We start from the raw sequence: 24,614 nt of genomic DNA on the forward strand, positions 1-24,614 counted from the left end.
CTAGCTCTTATAGCTTTAACTAGTTATTATTCACTCAGCGTACTTCTTCACTATAGTTGGGACCACTAGCTTCAGTCGTGCTAGATTTTGAATCGCCTCGAAGGATGTTTCGAAGGAATCAGCTGTTCCAAAGAAGCCCATTTTTCGAGCTTTTCGCATGCTCAGAGAAAGTGGCCAGTCCCCGAGGACAGCAGAATCCGTCATGCCGAAAAGTTGTGGACGTTTCTGCTCGTCAAATGGATCAAGAACAAGCCCATAACGTACTGAAAGCTCCCTCCAAGCTTGTTGAACTTCTTCATCTTCGGACCATTCAAGAAGACTGAATGTAGAACGGGTTATTCCCCTCGGCCCATATCTATTCAATGCATTAGTCTATGCGAATTTGAAGTACTCGAACATCCATACCCTCTAGGAGTATCTACATGCCGACATGTAGTAATCCGATATTTTGACATATCCATATCCGGTGGATTCCATGTAGTACCGTACCAACTAGCAAGATACGGCCAAAAGCGTCCCCATGTGAAAGACTGGCCGTCTTGTATATTGAATGCTTCATTGGCTGCCTGATCAGTTAAAACAGCCCACTCCTCAAAATGCGCATTGAGCAAAGCCGTGCTTTGACAGAATTCGCGATCCCATGCAGCATAGTCCCCGGGAAAATCCAGGGATCTGTTTAAATAGCTTTGGACAGCCCCGTAGATGGCGAGACCGATCAGAAAATTGAGTGCGCCGTCACGGACAGCACCGATGATATATGATGGGCGAACCACATTCCATGCAGTACCTGTTTCCTCACAGAACTTCTTCAAGGCATCTTCTTGTGGATAATAGAAGTTTGCTTCTAGTGATATTCTTGGGTCAGTTTCAAACGAAGGGTTGGTGGCTGGTCCCATGTGGAACCCATAATTCTTAGCTCCTGTCTGAAGCAAAAACCGCCTGGGCTGTAGTCTTGCCAGCCTGAGTCCATCGAGAAAATTTGTAAGGAGCTTGGCTGGTTGGAGTTAGTCAACTCATGTCATTTCATCTTGCTCCTTATACATACAATTTAACTCAGCTAATGCACTGGCATCAGACCACATTCCCAAAACACTACCCTTTTGCTCGGTTTGCATGTAAGAGAAAAAGAAGACATGATCACTATTGAGCAGAAAACTGTCAAATGGAATCATTGTTGACAATGGAGAACTGCTTGAGAACTCACATTGTTTGCACTTCATCAACAAGCCGCTGTGCAATTTCCGCAGGCTCGGAAAGAAAATCGACTGCGATATGCTTGACGCAAGCCGAGCCCTCTCCTAAATCTTCAAAGAAGTTTTCCGGAGGCTCTCTTCTAGATAAGCAGTAGATTTGGCTCCAGCGCTTAGGATTAGCAGCCAGGACACGGACAAGATGGTACCCTGAGATACCATTTGCACCAGTCACCAACGCTGTCAAATTTGTGGTGTCTGGCTCATCTGGAAAGCTAGGCAATCCATAAAGTGAGCCTTCGGAATATACAACGTTGCTGGTGGTCATCTTTGCTGAGGGGCTCAAGAATACTCTCTGGCATCCATGAAACGAGCGAGATAGTTACAATGTCAAATGATGGGGCAAGCCATCTGTGTCAATACTACAACTAGTCGTTGATATTCATGCCCCCGCACTTCTCATCGTAGATGGCTTGGGTCTCTCGAATATTTGTCTAGCGTCTCGGTCTTTTTCTCCTGTCCATGCACCTCTGCGGGGATGGTGCAACTAAAATCTGGATTGCATGACAGGGATAATTGTTTAATTACATACAGGAGCATGTTACATACTAGTGCTTACACTTTCGTTTGTAAATCAATTTCAATTCAAGTGGAGATTGGGTACGTAGTAACTGCAGTGGTATATGTGACCCTAAGAACGGATTTGAAAACTATAAAACTGCAACAGATTGCTTACATTAAATGGCCAATCATATTGCTGAGCCTGTTTCATGCCGTCGTCCAAGTATTCGAGAATGGACCGTTGATATTCTCTAAAACTGTTCATTTCAGATCTGGCTGTTACTGTAACTGAACAAAAGATGGCCAACTCCGCCAAACAAGTCCCAGGTGTTCAAAGGTTATCACCGGTTCTCTTACCGAATCCTTGCTGGATGAATCGCAGGTGGAAGGCTGGGCTCTTGAAATCAATCGAAGTTGGGTCGTGCGGGCCGATTGAATCTGCGAAAATAGATTGGTAGAAGCTGTAACCAAACAACCATGAACTAACTCTCCTATGGCAAGAATATTTTGTAAATTGAAGTCGCCTTTTTTTGCCGGCGGCTTGGTCTCTTTAGCTGTAACAATTCGCTGATCAATTAACTACTAGACTTTGAACTGGCTCCGTGATAATGGAACCGGAATATGTACACTCTTGACCAGCACCTTCTCTCTTAGTAATGTGTAAAACCTTCGACATATACCTATCAGCAGAGATGCCAAGATCATGCCGAATCCTGCACGCAAAAACAGCCAAGGAACAATGACACCGATGATGGTGAAGGTCACTGGTGCCTCCCTCTTCTTGCTGACCGTTCAATGTATTTCGTGAACCACTCCCATCAATCAAGTCCGGATTCGAGACGCTCATTCTTTGCACAAATCCAACCAGTTGGTTCAGAATGTTGAATTCCAACTTCAGTTTCACACTGTATATGAATGCCTTCACTGCTGTTTGCGATGCATATCTGCCCACAAATTGGAGCACTATAATGCAGGTGTCCAGCGCTATCACGATCATGCTAATGACTATGAGATTTCGAAGGAGTTTCCTGCCGGTATTGCCGTGTAATTCGCTGATGGGCTCCTCGGAACGAAGCATCTTGTATGTCTTGTACACGTAGATACTCGAGATAATGACCTCTTGCACAAAGAACATTGAAACCTCAAATCTTTCATACACCGCGTATGGTACAGAGAAACGGGCGTATAGAGGAGAATTGGCTCCATAGCATAGGACTGTAGTCGGAATATGCAATACGATGGCATCTATTATGATCATGCCTAGGACCAGTTTGAGGATTATGTGGCTCCGGACGATCAAATGAAGACGAGAGTACAAGACCATCGACTGGCCTGTAACCATCATACTCCAGCCAAGGACAATTAATGTGACGTAAAAATATGGGATAGATTTTGCAAGGTTGAAATCCTTGAGGATGAATCCGATGCAATAGACGGCAATGCCCCATGTTGCGACAAAAAAGCTCCAGAAATAGAGGCCACTTCGTCGTTTAAAAGTCAAGAAAAGAGTACCTGTTAGCTCCACTACATTGTAGAGAGCAACGGACAGAAAAGAGGAGACGATATAGGTGACCGGAAGGGGGAGCTCAGAGTTGAGGGTACTGCCAGTGTCATTGACGGACATACTGTATTACAAGGGTTTGCCATGCATGTTAGAAAATAAGGCACAGCATGAAAACTGCTTCGGTCTTCAGTGATGAGGAGGGTAACTACCGGCAATACGATAACTAACTAGTTATTGATACTGATGAGTCATGGAAGAAGCTTAGTTTTCAGGTCCTGTGGTTGAACCATACTATATGTATACACCACGGATTATAACTAAACTTTAGTATTTCTCTTCTTTTCATTCGCCCGTTGACAGCGACAATATCCACATCCATGTCCGTAATATTGCTAATATTCAATAAATATCAGCTACTTGCTAGCACTCCCTCGAATAGAGTGGAACTTGTGCACTTGATCTCTGGGTGATGTTAAAGATGCTATCTAAATGAATGTATTTAAAGGCTCCTTTCCAAATTAGGCCAACTTCAGTACATAATCCCCACGCCGGTGGGCAGGCCGGTACTCCCCCACTAAACTATCAAGTTACTGCTAATAGTCGAATTCTTCTTCCATTTACATTGTGGACCACAATGTCGAACTCCGAAGAAGAATCTTTGTCTCCAAGAGCCGTGAAACTGGATTTTGTCCTCATCAACAAGGATAACCCCAAAGAGATTTGTAACGGAGCGGTGCGGCATAGTACCTGCTCCGCTCGACAAAACAGATCCTGTATCACCTCGACCTTGTATACATCTTGCCCTCTGTATAAAAGGACTATATGATGGAGAAGCTGAATGTCTTTGCTTATATAGTAAGGATTTTTCGAAAAAAAAAAATTTTCCAAAATCAGTCTTTGTATTTTACTAGTGATTAAATCACTTTGTAAAGAATTAAGATCAAGTTTGTTCTCAACAAGATATTGTCCGTAAAATCGATTTGACAATAACATGGATGTTATCGTCAAATCTGAAGAAAAAAGTAAATATATGGCCGATAAAATATTGCTATACAGATAACACCACTTACATTATGTTACCTGGTAATTCAGGTCCTGCTCCAGAAAGTGAACCTGACATTGAAATCACTGAAAAGGGCCAGCGAGTGCCCTCATTGTTTGAAAAGGGATTGCTATGGCGTCGTTTCATGGAAGTAGAGGTGCACTCGCAAGGGTAGGTGTGTTTGGGATGGCGATTGGGTATCCAAATACCGAGAGTAGCATCTCCGACAAGCAAATTAAGCCACGCTTGCCGATGCGAGAAGTTCTTCATATGCAACGGTGGAGCGAAGAGCGTCAAAAAGATAGTGTTGCATCTTACAATAAGTCTCTTGGAAAGTTTTATTTCGAGGAATTGAAACTTGGCCGGAAGGGCTGGGGGTAAGTTTGTGGCGGGTAAAATGGCTTCTCCCAAACAGGATGGGAGGGAGAGAATTCGGGCGGTCCTAGAGGAACAAGGGCTCAAGCTTGAATGATGTATGTGTATGGCTATGCAGCTCAGGGTGAGAAAGGAACCATTTTAGCATCGGCTCTTTTGTACAATAAAATCATACTGCAATGTTCGACCGATTATCATGAGCGATACACATAAGCTATTACAAGTAGTATGTTTATGGTGCATGTGGATAGACTGACGTGTACAACAGCGACGCCACTGTTGTTCAGCTGAGCCATCCATGGGGGATAGCATAGATTCTAGACTTGAATACAAGTTTGTATTTCGATAGGGTGTCAAGTATATCGGGGTGAGACACATCGTGGTAGTAGTATAAATACTAGTATACAAGTAGATTCCAAATGTTGTCAGTCATCGCACAATCCAACCCTTTAGCTTCAATCTCTCGGTGTAAAGCGCCTGTCTGCTTTTTTCTGCCTTTTTCACCTCTTTGCTTCACCTGTGAGCTCCTTCTATACTACCTTGACGACGTCTAATATTCCCGCAAGGTGAAAATGTTGAATACCAATGATAAATATGTCTTTGGCAGAGATAAGCGGGAATCTAAACGGTATGAATCTTCGAGGGGGATCAAGAAACCCAGGTCTTGTACCATGCAACTTGATCTAACACGAGGATAATCAATATACAGTCTGGACGCACAGCATGATTTGCTACTCAAAGTTACCGAGAACTCTCTAATTCACCCAAAGATCCCGACAGACACCCTTTTTTCTGTTGCAGATATAGCAACTGGTACCGGGTAAGTCATCTGGATTCTATAAAACGTCTACTCTTGTACTGATCTCAGGCTGGACAGTATATGGCTCAAGGATACCTCTGAAATGTTAGACAAGGTGGACGGTCATCGTTGTTATTATCATGGCTTTGATATCTCAGCCGCTCAGTTTCCAGAGGACAGTGACACTATTGCATTTTCTCTTCATGATATAACAGAGCCATTCCCAGAGGAGCATTGGAATCGTTATGATTTGGTGCATGTACGCCTGTTGGTGGCTGCACTTGAGGAATCTGAATACAGCGCTGCGGTCTGTAACATCCAACAGATCCTCAGTAAGTGAGAAGCAAGAATTCTTTGTGTTGACGATCCATTGTGATTTACTCACTGACCTATCCCAGAGCCTGGTGGATATCTTCAGTGGGAGGAAATCGATGAGGACACCTACATATCAAAGGATAATCCCGTCTTCTTGGAGGTCCGGCGATGCTTTGACGTATCATTCAAAGCCGAGAAGAAATGTTTTCAAGCATCAACAAAGATTTTCGAAGAATGTATGGGAGCTGGGTATCAAGAAGTCGAGCGCCTCACTTACAGCTCTGACTGGGATGAGAATATTCGCCTTGAGACCGAAAGAAGATTCGTTGCGATATTCGAAACTTTATACGCGAGTCTTCTGCTAAGATCCGGAGAGGTAGATACCGAATTGGCAGCACGGAAACGAACTGAAGATCTGGTCAAGCAGTATAAAAGCCTGTGTGAGAGTGGGAATTCTCCGCCTGTAAAACTGATGAGGGTCATTGCTCGAAAGCAACAATAAATTGGAATTTGAGAGAGTTTGATGGCAATCAAACTATCTAGATTGGAGCGATTGGTCTCTATAATTCTTATCAAATGAATTTGTTTTTACTTCTATGATAAGCGCGTATTATCTTTCAGAGTCAATTCAAAGCTAGAGGCGACTTCATGTCTTTTAATTATGTCGAACTTAGCAGCTATTTTTCTAACTTCCATACAGAAGGAACTCGCATATCACTCTTTTGGGCTCGAATATCTACGAAATGCGTGAGTAAAAAAACCAAGATCAAGTAAACACCCAGCTATATTGAATCTAGAAACCATCAAATGCATTTATTTTGTGTTCTTTTTTGCATAAGCTCATAAAGCATGACTCTTTGGAGAACAAGAAGTGTATATAATTGTGAAGCCCAAGTCAAGCAAGGCATATTTACTCGACGTTGCAGAAGACGAAGGTAGGGTGGCCGGGCACAGCGTTCTCGGCCTGAAGGCCCTCCTTCTTCTCGCCGGTGCCAACAACCTCACCAGTTTTGCCACCCTCCTCAACGGCGATGACCTCAATCTCCTTGTATCCAGCGGTACGCTTCAGACCACCAACCATCTCAGCAAGTACAGCGAATTCATCGAAGGGCAGCTTGCGCTCAAAGACGTTCTCGGGGGCCTCACGGCCCTTAATCAGACGGCTCTTCAAGCCCTGGACGAAGGGCATGGCCTTCTTCATCTCACCCAGCTTGCCAACCTTGGCATTAAGCTCCTTGTCGTTGATAGAGACATTCAGGGCATCGAAAGCCTCACGCACGAGGTCGATATACTTCTCCTGCCAAGCGGGATACTTCTTGGCGGCGAAGATAGTGAGCTTCTTCGGCTTGCGGGGGTCGAAAGTCGAGGCCTTGCCCTTGGACAGCTTCTTGGCGAAGTTGCCCTCGGAAGACAGGATGCTGGAAGCAGTGCCGCGAACGTAGGCTTGGGCGGCAGAGAGCTCGTGAGAGGGCTCAGGTACTTCGGGGAATTTGGCGAAGTGAATAGTCTCGGGCTGTATTGAAGTTAATATTAATGGCCTGGGATATTAAGACAACCCTAGACAACTTACCTTCTTGAGGACCTCGAGCCAGATGTACTCGGACCAGTGAGGAGCAATAGGAGCCAACATAAGAGCCTGCAGCTCAATGTAGCGGTGGACAACATCCTTGTGCATACCAACACCAGCAGCGATGGCGGCTTCACGGTAGGAGTCACGGGCACTAGTGAAGTCATACAGACCAGACTTGAGGGCGAGCTTGAAATCGGTGCTGATATCTAAGTTAGCAAAGCTCAAACCTCAAGTGTTTGGGAAAAGAGCTTACTCTTGGTAGTGCTTCTGGGTCTCGCGAACAAGGCTGTTCAGCTCATTGTCGAACAGCTTATCGGCGAAAGCATCAGCAGGGCCGGTGCGCAGAGTCTTGTCCCCGGAGACTTCTTGGATCCAATCCTTCAGGGTGTGCAGACGCAGAATGTTGCTGTTGGCAACAGTCTCCTCAAAGTTGGCATCCTCAATGCTGTCACCGGCATCGGCAAAAGCGATACGGGTAGCATCGGCACCGAACTTCTCGACGGCGTCCTTGAGAGTCAGGAAGTTACCGGTACTCTTACTCATCTTCTCGCCGTTGAGCAACAAGTGACCGTTGGCACGAACACCACGGGGCCAGTACTCGGGAGGGAAGAGTGCAACGTGGATGTATAGGAAGAAGGTCAAGTGGTTTTGGATGAGATCCTTGCCAGAGACACGGACATCAAGGGGATACCAGTACTCGAACTCACGGCGCATCTTCTGGAGAGCATCCTTGGAGATACCACTCTTAGAGATAAGCTCATCACTGATTTCACGTCGAGTGAAGATGTAGTCCCAGACTTCATCAATCATCTGGTCAGCAGTAACACCGAGGGGACCAGTGGTCTTGCCATAACGGTCACCGTGAAGGAGCTGGGCAATGGTGTAGTAGGCCATGTAGACGGTACTGTCACTCAGACTCTCAACAAGGAACTGTTGATCCCAAGGAAGCTTGGAACCGAGACCGTAGGTTCGGGCACAGGCCCAACGGTTTAGCCATGAAAGGTTCTTCTCGAAGCCATTCTTGGTCTCGTTGGAGTATGTGTTGAGGGTGTTGACGACGTGTCCCAAGGTCTCCTGCTGCCATTCAGCGTCGTTCTCGCCATAGTTCAAGAACCACTGGCCGAGGTAAGCAACAACACAGTCGTCACCACTGCGGCTAACGACCTTGCCCATGGGGTCAGCAAAAGGGAAGGCATCACCGCTGTCATAGAGGGACTTGCGAATCTTGTCCTTGACGGTGTTGACGGGCTCACCCTTGAACTCGCCCACAATCATGGTACCCTTGTAGAATCCCTCCATGTAGGCGAGCTCCTTGGCCTGGGCCAACTGGTTGACATCCTTAGGGGAGTTGATCTTCAGCTGCTTGACCAGGGCAGGAGCAGTCAGGTTACCGTAGGTTGGGGTCTCGATAAGAGGGTGAATCTCCTTCTCGGCCCACTCCTTCTTGATGCCGTAGAAATCGGCCTTCTTAATAAGGTCCATCAGGGTGGCATAGTCATCGGGGCTGTCTGAAGGAACGGAAGTAACAACACCGGTACCCTTAGCAGCAGAGACGCCATCCATAGGCAAAATGTAGACACCCTCGGTGTGGAAGGACAGAGGGGCGTTGACCAGGGTACCGACAAAGTCGGAACCGGGGGCCTCGACGACAAGAGGAAGCTGGTCCTGGGTTTTAGGGAAGTTCTCGCCGAAGAAATGTCCCTGGAAAGCCATGTTCCATGCGGCACGCTTGGTCACGACAATGTACTCTTTCTCCTTCAGCTTGAACAGACCGTAGTTGATCTTAGGGCCGACAAAGCAGTTGGTCTGACCATACATGGTCTCGGGACGCAGAGTGGCGGGGACGAAGTAAACCTTAGCATCCTCCTCAATCTTACCCTTGACAAGCTCTGCCACCTTGGGCGACCACTCCTTGACCTGAAGCTTCAGCGCGGTGTATTCTTGAGGGCCAATGCCCTCACCTTCGGTTCGGTCATGGTCCATGCAAGGCTGACCATCCTTGGGGGAGTAGATGGTGTATCTGTTACCGTACAGAATCTTGTTCAGTTCGTGGAGACGGTTCATCTGCCAGCGAACGAACGCATCGTAGTAGGGGTTGGCATCGGTTGTAACGAATTGACGGCGCCAGTCGACACGGGCACCCATGCTGTCCAAATCACGGATAGCAAGGGGAGGGAAGTGGTGCAGCCAGTGGTTAGCATCGGCGAACTTGTGAATATCCTCCAGAGGGACACCAATGGCCAGCATGATCTGGAACTGGTACTTCATCTTCACGGTCTTGGCGGCGGCCTTGCTCTTCTTGCCGGAGAACTTCTCAGCCTGCTCCTTGACCTCGGGCTTAGACTCCTGGGTAGGGGCAGCAGGAGCAGCAGCCTCTTCCTCTTCCTGGTATCCTTCGAAGTTCTCTCCGAAAAGCTTGACCTCGTCCCGCAGCTTATCGGCACAAGCCTTGATCGGCATACCGGTGCAGTGGAATCCAAGCGGGAACAGGGCACGCTTGCCCTCCATACGGGCAAAACCAGTCATGAACTCAACCTTACTGGCAGTGAAACTGTGACCAGCGTGCAAAGTACCGTTCATGTAGGGGTAGGCCATGGTACCGAAGAATTTGGGGTGCTTCTCACGCAGTTCGGCCGGGGTCATAGAGCCCTGGGGCACCTCGTCGAAAGAGGGGGCATCGACTTCGAAAACCTTGTTGGCCTTCCATTGTGCCTGATATTTCTTCTCAATTGCGATCAGAGTGTCACGCTTCTCGGTCTAGGAGTCAATGCCAAGTTAGCAACAGTCTTCAAAGACATCAAAGCCAAGATGGTACGATGGTGGGGGAGGGGTAAAATCAACGTTTTCGAGCTTGAGAGTGTTCTTCGAGCTATTGCTCGGGTCGAGCTCAGCAGATGCAGCGGCGGCTGCCATGATTGTAATTCTGCAGGAAATGCCCTGATTGCAAGACTCCGGAGGGGCAACGAACAAATATCGCGGGGCCCACTGATATAAAATCGATTGTGACTCAAGGCGGTAACGCGGCCGTATTGTGACACCGGTAATTTAAGCACGTGCCTCAATGGCCAACAGTATAAATTCATGATTCATGTTCAAATGGGAAAAGTAGCAGGAATTATCTTTAGATATATGTATTTCATTTCATAAATATTATGTATGCATCGATTCTATCAAGTTAACAAATATCAAGGAAAAACTTATTCCATTAAATAAATCACTTACTCAGACATGTATTGCTTTGCTATGTACTGCTAGATAGATCACGTGATTATTGTGTCGGAGCAACTTCGCGGCGCCAGAGTTTCCGCAACAAATTTCCCCAGATCTCCGACACAGCGCTACCACCTCTTGCAAGACGCAGATCCAGAAGAGTCTCGATTTTGGCTTTTTCTTCCCTACATATCGACCTCAGAATCCTCATTGCACCGGGGCCGATCCCTGTGCGCCATATTTGCAAACATGGTCAACCTCTTCAAGCGGATGCGCAAGTTGAAGACTGTAAGTGGATTAGAATGGATGGGCTGCAATCTATGCCTTTCGAATTGATGTTGGATCGGCATGACAGTCTATGAGAATAACAAGCTAACTTCGTTTTTTTTTTATCACAGAGGGTAAATAGTCCCATATCCCCTTGTCAATCATTTCTTCAAACTCCCAACCCCGATATCCGTCTTAAACGCTACACTCGATAAAGGCCCCATTGTTATGTAATAGAAGAAGACAAGAATACTAATTGCATTGTTGAACAGATGCTCGACGTCCGAGTTGGAACCGGTGCCGCCATCCTCCCCAGTGTCGCCAATGCCTCCAAAGAATTCCCAGCAGTCACCCGACTACACCTCACATACGCGCAAAAAATCTACGGCGGTCACCAAGGAGCCCGGCATTTCTGGCGCAACTGCCTGCCACGACTGAAATACTACAACCCTGGCATTCCCATGACAGTAAAACAAACCACCGACCAAGACATCCCGGCTACACTATCAATCTACTTCGCCGACCGAGTCGGCAGCACCGCAGCAGCAATTGCAGGAAACAAGCAAATCACCGACAAGCACGCACCAGCTCCCCAAAATGGCGAGAAATTAGCCACAGTCAATGTGAAGGATTTGACCTATCAGGAAATTTGGAACCGCGTGCAGGCGTCCACGGGTGCAAATGAGGTTCCCGCGACAGAAGAAGACCAGGCTGAAGCTAAGAAATTCGCGGCTATCGATGAGAAGGCTATTCATGACCGGGAACGGATACGCGCTAAGCGACAAGCGAAGAAGGACCAGGAGCGCATGCTTGCTGAGGCTCGGGGTGAGGTCGAGAAGTCGCAGACGGCTTAAGAAGCAGACTTTCTCCATCCTTGTATCTCACCGATTCGGAGTTGGTTGTGATTCTTTCTGGTTCTCTTTTTCTAGTTCCCATGGGGGGGCAGAGAGGAGGCCACTTGTAGCATAGCATTTTTGTTTTCCTTATGACTATGTACTATTTTTGGGAGTAATTATTCAAGTGTCTAGAACTGATACGGATTCAAATTCGAAAATTTACCTGACAGAACTTCACTAAGCCCCGTAGAGCCCTAGGGGCATTCAACAAGTTTGCAATCTACTTAGGAGGTCACAGGCCATCACCATGCTATGGTTAGTATAAGCCGGGGCCCCCAGCTCGGGAAGAAGACTACTTGGTAGAACTGCGAGTCTGTCGTGATTGGGGCGATGTTTGATATAACATTGTTCTTCCTGGCCAAGAGTAGTTCTTTACACGTGCCTCCAGACTCAAGGCGTGGGAAGGTTGTACTCATCTTGAAATTTGAAAATCAATATCTAATCATTGAAATATAGCATTCCATATATACATCGAAGTGGTGAATCACGAGCAACGACTCGAATCTTGAAACCCTCCCTAGGTGAAGGAGCTTAATGCAAGGCGCTTAAAAGAAAGAGATAGCATAGCATATAACACAATATGTCGATCACAGTAACATACTTGCTAGGCGTTATCAGGATTGTAGCTAGTTTCCCCCAGCATACTTCCATTGGTGGCAGAGGGGGTAGGTGATATCGAGTTCGCTCGACCCGCAGGTTCGGCCAGTGAAGACGGTCCCGCCTGGGAATGTCCTCCCGCTGCTTGCAATCTCTGGTCCAAAGCCTTGAGAGCCAGAGCGCGTCGACGCTCTGCTTCTTCGCGCTTAGCGGAGCCCCTCGAAGCACTTCCACGTTGATTGCCCAGGAGAGTTGGCAGACCGGCTTCGCCTCTTGCTAGCACTTGCTGGTTACCTGACGCAATATCGTCGTCGGAAAATGGGCGGAGAACCTTGAGTGTTACCAATAGTGTGTATATCTGGTCGGCGACAAAGGCGACAGGGGGCTGCATCACGTCGGGGAAGAGACAGGCAAAGGCAAAAGTCTCGCTGGCGTCTCCTTTTATACCGAGACCAGTGTTCGATGTGCCAGTGAGGTCGGGCTGCCGCTTATAGAATCGCAAGTATGTCCAGCTGGCCAGGAGGCCGAGCCATGCTAAAACAGCAGCAGTGTCGGTTCCAATAATGAAGCCGCTCAAGGTATTGAGCAGTAGGAACAAAGCCGGGAAATGCTTGACGCGCATTCTAACCATGCCTTTGAATATAGCGACAGTGTGTTCGGGGACCAGTTGCTTGAAAGCGACAAGGAATGCGCCTTGGATAGCAACACCGCCGCAAATTTGGGTCAAGCTGTCACCGATTAGGATCGAGGTGAATACTCAGAAGGGAAAACGGAAAACCAAGGGTCAGATCAAACGTACGAACGGCTGGCAGAGCCTCCAATGGCCCCCCAGATTAGATAGAAGGGAATGATCACCACATTGGGGATCAGCGTGACAGTAGCAACGAACTTGGCGAACTCGCGGGAGCCCCAAGCGCGTTCGAGGTATTTTCCTCCATAGAAGATGGTGGCAGCATTGAGGAGGACCGTGAAGATGTTCTGTTCGACAAAGGTAGAAATGATAAGGGTCCAGGGGTAGTAGTAGAAGTACGAAGGAACGAGGGTGAGGTAGGGAATGATCGGAGTGGTCTGAAGGCTACCAGCGGAGGTGTCAAGTTGTCGCCATCGGGCAATGTTGTAGAGGAGGGAAAGAGTCAACAAGCTGACGAGGCAGATACGAGTGGCCGGAGGGATGTTGACTCGGAGTGGCATGTTGAGACGCGGTCGCGACCGCCGGAGGATGAGAGAGAACTAGTCTGCTCGAGGTGGTGTACGGGGAACTTCCTTGGTGGTTTGGAGGTTGGGGGCGGTGGAGCGGCGAGTGAGAGGTCAGATCTGTACTAAGTTATGTACAGTACATACAAAGTATACACAATGGCCACCACAGTGACTAACTACAATTATAATACGTGGATGGGATTTAAAAAAGACAGAATATGCCAGAGGAATAGCTAGCATTAATCCTAGAAAATGTCATATTGCTATACAAAATTGCAGAGGATGATTCTAAATTATTCCTATGTAATTTCCAAGCAATATCTGACTTCCACTTATTTATAGATAGTCTGGTACGCCGCACAATATATGTACACACTTAGACTGTTATAACTCACTTCCTAAATCACAATTAGTACACTAATCATATAGTGTATGTGATACCAGCTGATACTCTTCTCACCATTCTTCCCGAATCGCTAATTGATTAGTGAAATGCGTCAATAATATCATCATAAAATCCGCATGAGCCTCAGATCTCTAGTAAGTAGTCTCCTTGAGAATAACCATAAATAATGTCCGAATACTCGTAGAAAATACTCCGTACAGTACATAAATATAATGTGGATCCCACGGTAGAGTGTGCAATCTATTGGTAGACTAGGCCCGAGCACGATTTGCCGCCCTGCAGAACTCGGGTGCGTGCAGACAGCCCAGCATAATAAGCATACTACGGAGTACTGGATGTACATATACTATGTACACATACACACACGCGCACACACACTATGGGCATTCCAGACAATATTCAAGCCAGGCATTCAGGCATTCACTTAAACTAAGCTAACCCAACTTGTGCTAGTGGCACTACTGTAACTGTGAATGAACTAACACGATCGGCAGCCCCGCCAACAGCCACCTGAGGCTGAGCCAAGCGAGCGATTTGCTCCAAATTGAAACGAGAATTGCCGCTCTGGTTCGTGGCTGGTGCGCTTAAGCTCGACTGTCACTTTCAAGGTTCAAAAGTTCCAGCCCTTCTTTTTCCCTTTCCTCTCTTTTCTCCCAGCTGTGTTCTTCGTGACGTTCCACGATCTGTCTCCCTTGTCCTTCTGATCTCATCTTCATTCGAGTTCGTGGTGTCTGCCTTATTCGACGACCCACTCCATCTCTACTCTTCTCTTCCCACCCACTCACCTATCTTCAACCAACCCCCCCTTTTCTGCCGGACTCGGCTTCCGCCCGCGTTTCGTTCCTGAAGCTCATTCATCTCCACGCCTCCACTCTCGATTTTCCCCTTCAGAAACGTTTGACCTCCAGCTTTCCCTTTGGCCCCCTGGCATGTCGCCGCTTTGAATGGTCGCACATGTAGTCATGGCACAACCCGACCTTACCTCCCATCACGTCAACTACTTAATCTGGCGGTACGTCTTTCCTTCCCTCCTCCCCGGTCCTCTAATTCCCCCGATGCGCCTCCCGCAGATCTAACCCGTTTCCCCGTAGGTATCTTCAAGAATCAGGTTCGTATTGCGCCCACGCCATTCACCACCATTCACATCTCCGCATCCTTGTTCTGACTTACTCTATTTTTGACACCCCACCCCCCAAAAGCTAACCTCGTATAAATCAGGTCATGGTGATGCCGCCGTCTCTCTCCAGCGCGCATGGTATCCGGATCCGCAAAGTCTTCCCTTTGCGCGCCACATCAGAACTCATGCATTGGTCTCCCTGGTGCAGAAAGGTCTACAGTACCATGAGCTAGAGTCCTCACTTGATAAGGTATGTGCGCGCGACGTTTGATTTTGTGCAACCAGCTGCTCTTCACTATCATCATGTATCATCTCTACATTCACTGGTGCTTGTCATTTTCTCTTCCCCTTTGTTAGGCCATATTCGGATTTTTCTTCCATGGTCTACGCAGATCTGATTGGAAATCTATAGGAGGGCAATCCCATCAATTTTACGCCAAGTGAATATTTTTTCGGACCGGAGCCATTTGAGGCCAGTGCCTTGAAGCGCCGGGATGACGCTGGCACAGACCAACCCGCGGAGTCCCCGCGTGAACAGGCGACCAATGGGCATTCGACTGAAGCCAAGCCGCGCAAAGAAACGAATGGTGACGAGTCTATGGAAGTCGACGAAGAAAGTAAAGGCTCTGTGGATGGCGACGGCGACGTGAGCATGGGGGCCGAGGAGCCCCCGGCGGAACCCACCCTCTCAACCGGCAGCAGCGCCGGCGTCCAGATCTCCCCCGCCAAGGCCGCCGATTTGGCGCCCGATACCGCCCTCCTGCAAGCCGACGATCACGTGATTACTACTCGCTGGCGCCCACGTGATTCAACCCTACTGGCGGCAGCCGGCGAATCTTCATGCAGCCTATGGAAATTGTCATTGTCATCGGCTCCTGTTCAAAATCGCTTCTTAGATGTGAAGGGTAGCGGGGCGTACGTATCCGGTATAGCCTGGGATGCTGTTGGCTCCAAATTGGCTGTGGCCACCATTCGTGATATGAAAGGAGCGATCACCATGTACAATACAGAAGGAAATGTCGTGGATCTCCTTCCTGACCTTCCTCGCTTGATCAGTGGACTGCATTGGTCGGATGATAGCCCGCGATTGGTCGTTGTCGCATCTGATGAACGATCGTCCGAATTGGCTCTTTGGGATGATAACCGCAGGCCGGATGTATACCCTCCCCCACAGGCCATCGATAGCCATGTTTACGATTTAGCATGGTGCGGACATAATATGGTATTTGCCTGCGGAGATGGCGCAGTCTACCAATGCGAAGTTGACAACAACATTCGCTTGACCAAAACCTACACTTCCCAAGACACCGAAACCGCTTGGGCTTTCCTTCGCTCAGCTCATACACCTTCCTACTCCGTTGCGGTTACTGCAAGCTCTACAAATTCTTCGATCTGGATTCCAACTCACGACATTGTAATCGAGAACGCCCACCAAGATGCCATCACAGCCATTGATATCCGACCTGTGGAGCCCCAGTCACAACATAATTCTACGATTACTGTTGCTTCCTACTCGACCGATACGTTTGTTCATGTATGGCAAGTTGACCTCGATACAAAACAACACAAACGAATCCACCGTTTGCGTCTTGGCTCTTCGACCCCTGCGCTGGCTGGCAGCTTTTCGCCGGATGGATATGCCCTCTGTGCAGTCAGCAAGGACCGGCTCTTTATCTGGAATGCCGAGCGCGGAGGCGAGCCCATGGCTATATGGAATGCTCTCAGCACAGATCAAGTAAAAGAAGATCCTGATCACGCTACGAATGGACAGAATGGCCATGCAGTCCCAGTTCCAGATCGAGATTTGTCGTGGGATCACGACGGCAAAAAGCTTGCGTATGGTTTTGGAGACCAGGTATGTTTACACTTTCATTCAGACGAGCCATATGTTCTGGAGTACTAATAGTTTCAGATGGCCGTCGTCAATCTTCAGAGGTGACTGGGGTAGTGTAGCTGACTTCCCGTCCAATCGGTAATTCGCGGGATGATACACAAAACCTCAGCTTTCTCTAACTTTCGACCGTTCTCGCCTTCTCTTATTACGTCTAGGTGCAGGACCATACCATAACAACCGAACTAATTTGATATCATGTCTCTAATCCTCAGGCGAAGATGAATCAAAGTCTCTCTATCCTGCATTCCCATGCCATGATGATTACGGGTGAATCACTTGACAAGGATTGTCACCATCCTGTTCCACGCTTTCTGAGAGTCATCCTATTTCATCATATCCCGCCGAGGCTTTAACCTGGTTCCTTTTGACATCGTTCTTACATACTTTCTCTGGACATACATTCGTCGATTTAGAAATGCATTACGGCATGCACTGCTTGGGAATAGGCTTGGGTACGGCGAACGATACGGGTTTCCGGCGAGTGTGGCTTGTTTATTGAATTTTTTTTTTCTTGGATTGGGGTTTCATGGAGGTGTGAATTGAATCTTAGTGTTTCTCGTGAATCTTGAAGCCCAAAAAATGCATTATGAACTCGATTAAATGAAAAATTTCCATACCACTGTCACTCGTCTCTCGTAAAGTCATCAAAGATTGTTTTATGTACAGGATTAAATCCGGAGTCAACTAGCCCAGCTTCTCCGAGAGATCTTTTCTTGTTTTTCACCCGGCCGCATAAGCTGCTCTTGTCTTTTCTCTCTTCTCGTCTGTCGCGCTTTTGATCGAGCCTGAAATCCTTCTTCAACATCCCGCCAACCACGCATCCAGGCCGTAAGGCCGTCCAAAACAATATCTCCATCTGTTTCCATGTTGAAATCTTCGTTAGTCCCTTTACTCCCCCGAATGGCCCATAGTCGCCGAGTCTCTTTGCGCGATCGCTCCCTCGCTATCCGACTCATTGCTTGGGCTTCACGCAACCCGTCAATCCAGTCTTGAAGTCCACGGACAGTGCCTTGAATACCTTCCAACTCGATTGAGTCTTCTACCAGATCACCCTGTCTTTTTTAAAATGAGTCGTCAAATCGTTTCAATAGAACTTATGACGGGGATGAAAGCAAGACTCACAGTTCTATCACCTCGTCCTCTAATTCAGCCACAGTGCGTGCCAACCCGCGACACCTTTCCTCAAAGAGGTCTCTAATTTCGCTTGATTCTTTAAGTCGCTGTTCTATCTCTTTGTTTAGAGCGATAACTTCGGAGTCGAGTGACTTCAGTTGAGACAGTATCTTTTCCTTGTCTATCCCATCATCGCTTTCACTCAGCACACTGGATACAGTCGGTTGTACAGGCTGTGAAGAGTGTACTTCAATTACCGATATGTCAGGTACAATTGATCCGGGGGAGTTATCTTGGCTTGGATCCTGTACATCTTCCGTTGTCTCTGTGCGCATCTCACCAAAGATTTTCTCCAGGGCATCCAAATGATGGTGTATACTTTGCGCAGCCTCTCCATCCAGACTGAAGGCGGATGAAGTGACTGTGCGCCGTGCGAGATCCTCCAGGCGCTTTGGCCATAAGGCCTGCAGAGTATCTGATGTGGAACTGAGCTCGGTCCGCTCGGTGTCATGGACGGCGGTCTCTAGTCCTGTCTGGTCGGGATCATCCAGAGTATCGAGCTGTGCAGGTTGCATTCCATGGCGGTCTGCATTGCGATGGATGGCTCTTTGACTGTAGGAGATCATTTTATCCTGCGAGATAAAGACGAAGCAGCAGCAGCAGCAGCAGCAAAGAAAAATGTGTGATTACAAGTTCCAATGAAATGGTACTCCATTCCGCAATAATGCAAGTTCTCCCAGGTTGACAATGTTGAAGAGAATGGATCTCCAACTTGCCAGCCACTCGCCCGCAAGCCAAGCAAATCTATCGATAAGCGGGTTCGCCGATAACAAATCGTCGTCCCCGCGCTGGTCCATTTCGACTATTATTCACAATCCTTCGGGGGGGTTTTCTTCTGTTCAAACTGTTGGATTGGGCTATTCGGAGATTATTGTCTGATATGAATTTTCGGAACATCATCCCACGTGAACTAGGCCTGGTTGTTGGAATTTGATATCGACACCCTTTCAGAATCGGGCAGTCAACCATTAGAGCCCCACACTTTCTTCCATCTGCATTTTCCCACTGGCAAATCTCTCTATCACAAACAGTCCCTCTGCCTCTTCAGCCATTCCACGAGGATAAGAGCTAATCATGGCACCTCCAGTAAGTTGGCTCCCCACGCCAGAATCCTTACCGGATAATTTGTATCTTGAAAAATCACAAGTCCGCTAATGCGCTCTGCAATGACTCAGATCGCCAATGTCCCGTCGCTCGAGACGGCTCTAGAGGTTATCTCGAAATCGAGAAACTCCCAATTTCCCCCAAACCTTCTGCCTATTACGGCCTCCATTCCCGCGGATCTATTGACGCCTACCTTGGCCTACCTGAAGATTGCAGAGAAGTAAGTTGATGGCAGTGCCTGACGCTGACCTGCGGAGAGCCGCGGGGAAATTTTAGGTCACGAGGACTAACGGACATGCTACAGTTCGCGACTCTCATTTTTATACGAAAGTGCTGCTACTACTGAGACTATTGGGCGATACAGTTTTGTTGGTGCTGGTGGGTGAACCCCCTTTTATTCTCTTCCTCTCTTTTTGCTTTTTTTTTTATATCTATCGCGTGAAACCTTGACCAAGACTTTGACTCATTTGGCTTTCTAAAGACCCTAGGAAGGTTCTCAAGACTGGCCCCGGCCATGGCCCTGAGGCTGACCCTCTTCCCTACCTCGAGGAGGAACTCTCTCAATTCCGTGTTGCATCGGTTCCTGGCTTGGTGCTTCCACCCTTGACTGGAGGTGCCATTGGATATGTGGGTTACGACTGTGTGCGATACTTTGAGCCCAAGACTGCCCGACCCATGAAGGATGTTTTGGGAGTACCCGAGTCATTCTTCATGCTCTTCGATACGATTGTTGCTTTCGATCATTTCTTCCAGACAGTCAAGGTCGTCAGCTATGTCCCGATTCCCGCCAATGACGCTGACATCGAGACCGAGTATCGCAAGGGCCAAGCAGCTATTCAAAAGACTATCGACACCTTGTTACAGGATCGCACACCTCTGCCCCCGCAGGCCCCTATCAAACAGAACCAGGAATATAAATCCAATATTGGTCAGGAAGGTTATGAGAACCACGTCAAGAAGTTGAAGGAGCACATTGGCAAGGGCGATATTTTCCAAACCGTCCCCTCACAACGTCTCTCGCGGCCAACATCCTTGCACCCTTATAACCTCTTCCGTCACCTTCGTACCGTCAACCCTTCTCCCTATCTTTTCTACATCGATTGCCAAGATTTCCAGCTTGTCGGCGCCAGCCCCGAACTCCTTGTTAAAGAGGACCGAGGCCGCATCATCACTCACCCTATTGCGGGTACAGTGAAGCGCGGTAAGACCTTGGAAGAGGATACTGCGTTGGCTGATGAGCTGCGCGGCAGTCTGAAGGATCGCGCCGAGCACGTAATGCTGGTCGACTTAGCCCGCAACGACGTCAACCGAGTCTGTGATCCAATTACCACACAAGTGGACCGATTGATGGTCGTCGAGAAATTCTCTCACGTCCAGCATCTTGTATCACAGGTATCTGGCGTGCTTCGTCCTGGTAAGACTCGCTTTGATGCTTTTCGATCCATCTTCCCCGCCGGTACAGTTTCCGGTGCGCCTAAGGTTCGCGCAATGCAACTGATTGCCGAATTGGAGGGTGAAAAGCGCGGTGTCTATGCCGGCGCTGTCGGCTACTTCGGGTACAACATTTCTAGTGCGGACGGTTCAAGCGAGGAGCCTGGTGCGATGGATACTTGCATTGCTCTTCGAACAATGATGGTCAAGGATGGCGTGGCCTATCTACAAGCTGGAGGTGGTATCGTCTTTGACTCAGACCCGTACGACGAGTACATGGAGACTATCAACAAGCTCGGTGCCAACATCGCTTGTATCCGTGGTGCTGAAGAAAAGTATCTGAGTCTGGAGGGTAACTAGAAAGCTCGATTGAGCGGGGATATACTTATTGTTATTGGTTCTCAGTTTACTAGACTAACGGGGTGCTATTTTGGCATTCTAGCGATTTATGGTCAAATTTTCGGCGAATTATGCATGCTCTTATTTTTTTTTTCTCACTTCATGGCTACCCTCGGGTTATGGCAATGTCCTTTAGATGTGATCAAAGAATTATGCCCAGTATCATTTTATCAATCTTCTCTTATATGGTCTAATCAGCCGCATTATCTCCACTCGTGTAACTATTTGATAAAGTGGGAGTCTCAGTAATCATCAGGTTCAAAGCAGCCAGAATATCTCCATCAATTCCAACGGCCAAGTCCTCTTCCTCCAGTTCCCAAGGCACACATCCAGACGCTTCCTTTCCGACTCGAATCAATCGGAAATCTTTATTTTTCGACCCGGAAACCAAGTCCTCATTTGGCCATCGCAGTACACCAGGGGTGTTCAATCCAACACCGAGCTCAAGCAGAACCACTCGTCCACAGGAAGTTGAAGGTGAAATGTCTTCAAGGCTGTCAGTTCCATCCTTCTCCAGTCCACGCAAGAACATATTCCACTTGATCTCTTGATCTCGAAAAGGCTCAGAATTGAAGTAACCCCCACCACGCACACAGAGCGTCACCTCACCACCACAAAACCGACACTTTGGAATCTTAGACGCATCCATTAGAACTTGTGTTTTTGAGTCGATGAACGGTAGCGCAGCATCAACGAAGGGTTCAGAAAGGGTATAAGCATCCTCCCTACATTTATCAAAACACTGTAGAAATCGATATTGACCCTGCGGAGTCGAAATCACGTCTTCATCAAAACCATTCTTAACAAAGAATCCATCCGCATTCGTCGTGCGTATGAAGTATTTCCCCGGAAACCGTACCGTGAGATTATGAAGTTTCCCATATACTTCCGACAGTGGCCATCTTCGTACCATGTCAAGATGCAGGAAATAATAGCCCCATTTCTCGGCTGGACTGTCCCACTCTTGATATCCAAATACGTCGTATAATTGACGTAGTCCCTTTGCTCGAAAGGCGGGGAAGTATTTGCTGAATAGAGATTTGGAGGTATAGTCTAGACCTGCGGCGGAGGAAAGGCCGGCTCCTGCGGTGATGATCAGAGTATCTGCTTGTTTGAGCCAGGCGCGTGCTTTGATGGTTCCGGGTGAGGGTGAGATCATTGGGAGACGTTCGATAGCCGCATGTGTGGGGAATTGAGAGAGCAGATTTTGATAAATTTCCTGATCTTTCTCTTCGAAGGTGTTAAATATGATATCTGTTATGCTGGTCTTTGGGTGCGAGCGGTACCATTCCTTGACCGTTTCTACAGCAATGCGTGCCGCCAGGTCTGAAGGGAAAGCGAATAGACCTGTTGATATACAGCAGAAAACCAAGACTTTCCTTCCATCTGGCAAAGCCGCAAGATCCTCTGTAGCTTCCAAGCAGGATTCATAACATCTTGCTAGCTTAGCTTGCTGCCAGGGCTTAGGTACCTCGCCAGAATTGAGCTGGGGTCCAACGGTATGGAGAATCCATTGTGCTGGAAGTTGAAACCCTGGCGTGACTTTGACTCGACCTGTGGGCTCTGGATGTCTTTGTGATAGCATGATAGAGTGGCAAGAATCGCGAAGGCGTGGACCAGCAGCCGAATGGATCACACTGTCGATGCAGCGGTGCTGGGGGACAAAGCATCCCAATAGTCTTGAATTTGCCGCGTTCACGATAGCCGTGACATCTGTCAAGGTTGTGATGTCTCCTTTCCAACAGGATATCCTCACCTGATTTGCATCTTCAAAATTTCTGTCTTCAAGTGTTGCACTTGGAATGATGCAAGACGTAGACGTCAACAGAGTGTGACTGTTTCGATAGGCGATCACTTGATCAACATCATCTTGTATGGTTGATGGAAGTTCAATTCCCGGGTGTCGTTCGCAGAGAATACGACGGAGAGTTTCAAGCTGGCCCCAAGTATCTAGCTCTTCAATCCATTCCTTCTTTGAACATTGTTGGCAAGACTGAGTCTGACCCAGGGCTGTGGACCGTTGCTCTTGCTTCGCAATTAGAGCGAGCAAGACTCTTTCGAGCTTTTGTGATATGCTTTCAGAAGCCATGGTGGAAATGAAGAGGAAAAGTCCTCAATCTGAAGAATGTGAGGTTATTTATATCAATTCATCGAATGGATTTCTTCAACTTTTGCAAACAATATAGCACTTTGTATACTTTGGAAAACGAATGATGATTGGTCAGTGCAATTTTTATCATGATGTTTGTTTAGTTTGCATTTTAAACAAACATCCAAGTTCAGCCAATCACAGCTCGAGGCTCAATGCATGATGATGTGATGCGGAAATCCTCCGTCGCGCTCTCTAAGCAACAACTCATTCCTTCGTGAATATTCAATTAGATTGAAGTGCAATAAATAAAGACGGCAATCTTCTCTTTTCATCTTATCACTAATCAGCTATAGGTTACCCTCTCGTACCTTGTACACATCACAATGTCTGCTTCTCGACCCGTTGTGGCTATTGCAGGAGCTACAGGGCATCTCGGACGGCATGTGGCATCTGCCTTTCTCTCTCCTTTCTTCCGCAGCAAATTCTCCGACATCATCCTTCTATCTCGCAAGGATGCTTCCAGTATCGCTGGTTTCGAGTCAAATGCAGAGTATACCGTTCGAAAATATGATGAAGACAACATCTCCAAAGCTCTACAGGGCGTCCAAGTTCTCGTGAATACAGTTGGACCAGCGGGGCATTCTTTCAAGGAGAAGCTTCTACAAGCACTACCCCAAACAGACGTGGAGATCTACTTCCCTTCTGAATTCGGAGTTGATCATTATGTCCATGACTTCGCCCATCTAGAATGGGATGAGAAGAAGAAGCATTTTGCCCTCGCCCAAAAGATAATTCCAAATGTCAAGGTCTGTCGTCTATTCTGCGGTCTCTTCTTGGAGGATAGTATCGGGCCTTGGTTTGGTTTTGATACTAGAAATGGCAAATATGAGAGTGTGGGGTCATGCCAATCGCCTATCTCATTTACTTCCCTCGATGATGTCGGGAAGACCGTTGCTGCGCTGGCCACTCTGCCCCCGGACCTAGCTCCAAGCACTCTTCACGTTGGCGGTGATACCCGTTCTATCTCGGAGATTGCCTCGATAATGGGAGATGCCGGAGCTGGACAAATTGAAGTGACGGAGATTCCTCTTGATGAATATAAGAAAGAAAAGACCGCCACCCCTTCATGGGATCCTGCCGGTTATCTACGGTTCCTGATGGGCGAAGATAAAATCGATCACACGGATGGAGGTCTGGGTGGTGATAATGAATTGGTTAATCCTCAGCAATTGTTGTGGAAATGGACCACTCTCGCTGATTTAGCGGAGCATGCTGGTGGGCGACCTTGGAACGACTACGTTTGGCCGCCGCAGTAATCTTACTGCATTAGTACAAGAGGATAGCTGAGGATCTTTAAAGTTGATCGACATAATTTCAACATGGTAAACTAAATACTAGTTTAAGCTTAATAGTATCTAGTAGGTACTTTATCATGCTGGTAGCAACCAGGTATAGTAAACACCCCCGTCCAGTTA

General features: G+C 47.7%; 12 protein-coding genes across 12 annotated transcripts; 6 read left to right on the top strand and 6 right to left on the bottom strand.

Moving 5' to 3' along the window:
* Nucleotides 1–30: 30 nt before the first annotated feature.
* Nucleotides 31–1,518, bottom strand: N7469_007893 (SDR family oxidoreductase; the record flags this gene model as incomplete). Its single annotated transcript, XM_056646811.1, has 4 exons — nucleotides 31–355; nucleotides 406–994; nucleotides 1,046–1,140; nucleotides 1,205–1,518. 4 exons carry the CDS (start codon nucleotides 1,516–1,518, stop codon nucleotides 31–33), a joined length of 1,323 nt encoding a protein of 440 aa, XP_056498362.1.
* Nucleotides 1,519–2,322: 804 nt separating this feature from the next.
* N7469_007894 (uncharacterized protein) lies at nucleotides 2,323–3,375 on the bottom strand (the record flags this gene model as incomplete). The annotated part of the gene is made up of 1 exon (XM_056646812.1): nucleotides 2,323–3,375. The coding sequence occupies one exon, from the start codon at nucleotides 3,373–3,375 to the stop codon at nucleotides 2,323–2,325; it is 1,053 nt and encodes a 350-aa protein (XP_056498363.1).
* A 953-nt stretch (nucleotides 3,376–4,328) lies between these two features.
* N7469_007895 (nitroreductase) lies at nucleotides 4,329–4,678 on the top strand (the record flags this gene model as incomplete). Its single annotated transcript, XM_056646813.1, has 2 exons — nucleotides 4,329–4,468; nucleotides 4,516–4,678. The coding sequence occupies 2 exons, from the start codon at nucleotides 4,329–4,331 to the stop codon at nucleotides 4,676–4,678; spliced, it is 303 nt and encodes a 100-aa protein (XP_056498364.1).
* A 566-nt stretch (nucleotides 4,679–5,244) lies between these two features.
* Nucleotides 5,245–6,288, top strand: N7469_007896 (class I SAM-dependent methyltransferase; the record flags this gene model as incomplete). Its single annotated transcript, XM_056646814.1, has 4 exons — nucleotides 5,245–5,300; nucleotides 5,382–5,492; nucleotides 5,550–5,803; nucleotides 5,870–6,288. The coding sequence occupies 4 exons, from the start codon at nucleotides 5,245–5,247 to the stop codon at nucleotides 6,286–6,288; spliced, it is 840 nt and encodes a 279-aa protein (XP_056498365.1).
* Nucleotides 6,289–6,696: 408 nt separating this feature from the next.
* N7469_007897 (leucine--tRNA ligase CDC60) lies at nucleotides 6,697–10,269 on the bottom strand (the record flags this gene model as incomplete). The annotated part of the gene is made up of 4 exons (XM_056646815.1): nucleotides 6,697–7,299; nucleotides 7,357–7,555; nucleotides 7,610–10,113; nucleotides 10,153–10,269. 4 exons carry the CDS (start codon nucleotides 10,267–10,269, stop codon nucleotides 6,697–6,699), a joined length of 3,423 nt encoding a protein of 1,140 aa, XP_056498366.1.
* A 546-nt stretch (nucleotides 10,270–10,815) lies between these two features.
* On the top strand, nucleotides 10,816–11,687 carry N7469_007898 (mitochondrial 54S ribosomal protein mL61; the record flags this gene model as incomplete). Its single annotated transcript, XM_056646816.1, has 2 exons — nucleotides 10,816–10,854; nucleotides 11,106–11,687. 2 exons carry the CDS (start codon nucleotides 10,816–10,818, stop codon nucleotides 11,685–11,687), a joined length of 621 nt encoding a protein of 206 aa, XP_056498367.1.
* A 646-nt stretch (nucleotides 11,688–12,333) lies between these two features.
* Nucleotides 12,334–13,517, bottom strand: N7469_007899 (rhomboid family protein; the record flags this gene model as incomplete). The annotated part of the gene is made up of 2 exons (XM_056646817.1): nucleotides 12,334–13,054; nucleotides 13,126–13,517. 2 exons carry the CDS (start codon nucleotides 13,515–13,517, stop codon nucleotides 12,334–12,336), a joined length of 1,113 nt encoding a protein of 370 aa, XP_056498368.1.
* A 1,356-nt stretch (nucleotides 13,518–14,873) lies between these two features.
* N7469_007900 (WD40 repeat domain-containing protein) lies at nucleotides 14,874–16,985 on the top strand (the record flags this gene model as incomplete). The annotated part of the gene is made up of 5 exons (XM_056646818.1): nucleotides 14,874–14,941; nucleotides 15,021–15,037; nucleotides 15,148–15,296; nucleotides 15,459–16,901; nucleotides 16,959–16,985. 5 exons carry the CDS (start codon nucleotides 14,874–14,876, stop codon nucleotides 16,983–16,985), a joined length of 1,704 nt encoding a protein of 567 aa, XP_056498369.1.
* A 635-nt stretch (nucleotides 16,986–17,620) lies between these two features.
* Nucleotides 17,621–18,679, bottom strand: N7469_007901 (uncharacterized protein; the record flags this gene model as incomplete). The annotated part of the gene is made up of 2 exons (XM_056646819.1): nucleotides 17,621–17,996; nucleotides 18,063–18,679. 2 exons carry the CDS (start codon nucleotides 18,677–18,679, stop codon nucleotides 17,621–17,623), a joined length of 993 nt encoding a protein of 330 aa, XP_056498370.1.
* Nucleotides 18,680–19,187: 508 nt separating this feature from the next.
* On the top strand, nucleotides 19,188–21,008 carry trpE (anthranilate synthase TRP2; the record flags this gene model as incomplete). The annotated part of the gene is made up of 4 exons (XM_056646820.1): nucleotides 19,188–19,199; nucleotides 19,289–19,437; nucleotides 19,522–19,595; nucleotides 19,699–21,008. 4 exons carry the CDS (start codon nucleotides 19,188–19,190, stop codon nucleotides 21,006–21,008), a joined length of 1,545 nt encoding a protein of 514 aa, XP_056498371.1.
* A 229-nt stretch (nucleotides 21,009–21,237) lies between these two features.
* N7469_007903 (uncharacterized protein) lies at nucleotides 21,238–23,136 on the bottom strand (the record flags this gene model as incomplete). The annotated part of the gene is made up of 1 exon (XM_056646821.1): nucleotides 21,238–23,136. The coding sequence occupies one exon, from the start codon at nucleotides 23,134–23,136 to the stop codon at nucleotides 21,238–21,240; it is 1,899 nt and encodes a 632-aa protein (XP_056498372.1).
* A 386-nt stretch (nucleotides 23,137–23,522) lies between these two features.
* N7469_007904 (isoflavone reductase family protein) lies at nucleotides 23,523–24,455 on the top strand (the record flags this gene model as incomplete). Its single annotated transcript, XM_056646822.1, has 1 exon — nucleotides 23,523–24,455. One exon carries the CDS (start codon nucleotides 23,523–23,525, stop codon nucleotides 24,453–24,455), a length of 933 nt encoding a protein of 310 aa, XP_056498373.1.
* Nucleotides 24,456–24,614: the final 159 nt, after the last annotated feature.

The sequence above is a fragment of the Penicillium citrinum genome, assembly GCF_028827155.1.
Source record: "Penicillium citrinum strain IBT 23319 chromosome Unknown utg000007l:1.0-2040159.0:1.0-2041076.0, whole genome shotgun sequence".
NCBI lineage: Eukaryota > Fungi > Ascomycota > Eurotiomycetes > Eurotiales > Aspergillaceae > Penicillium > Penicillium citrinum.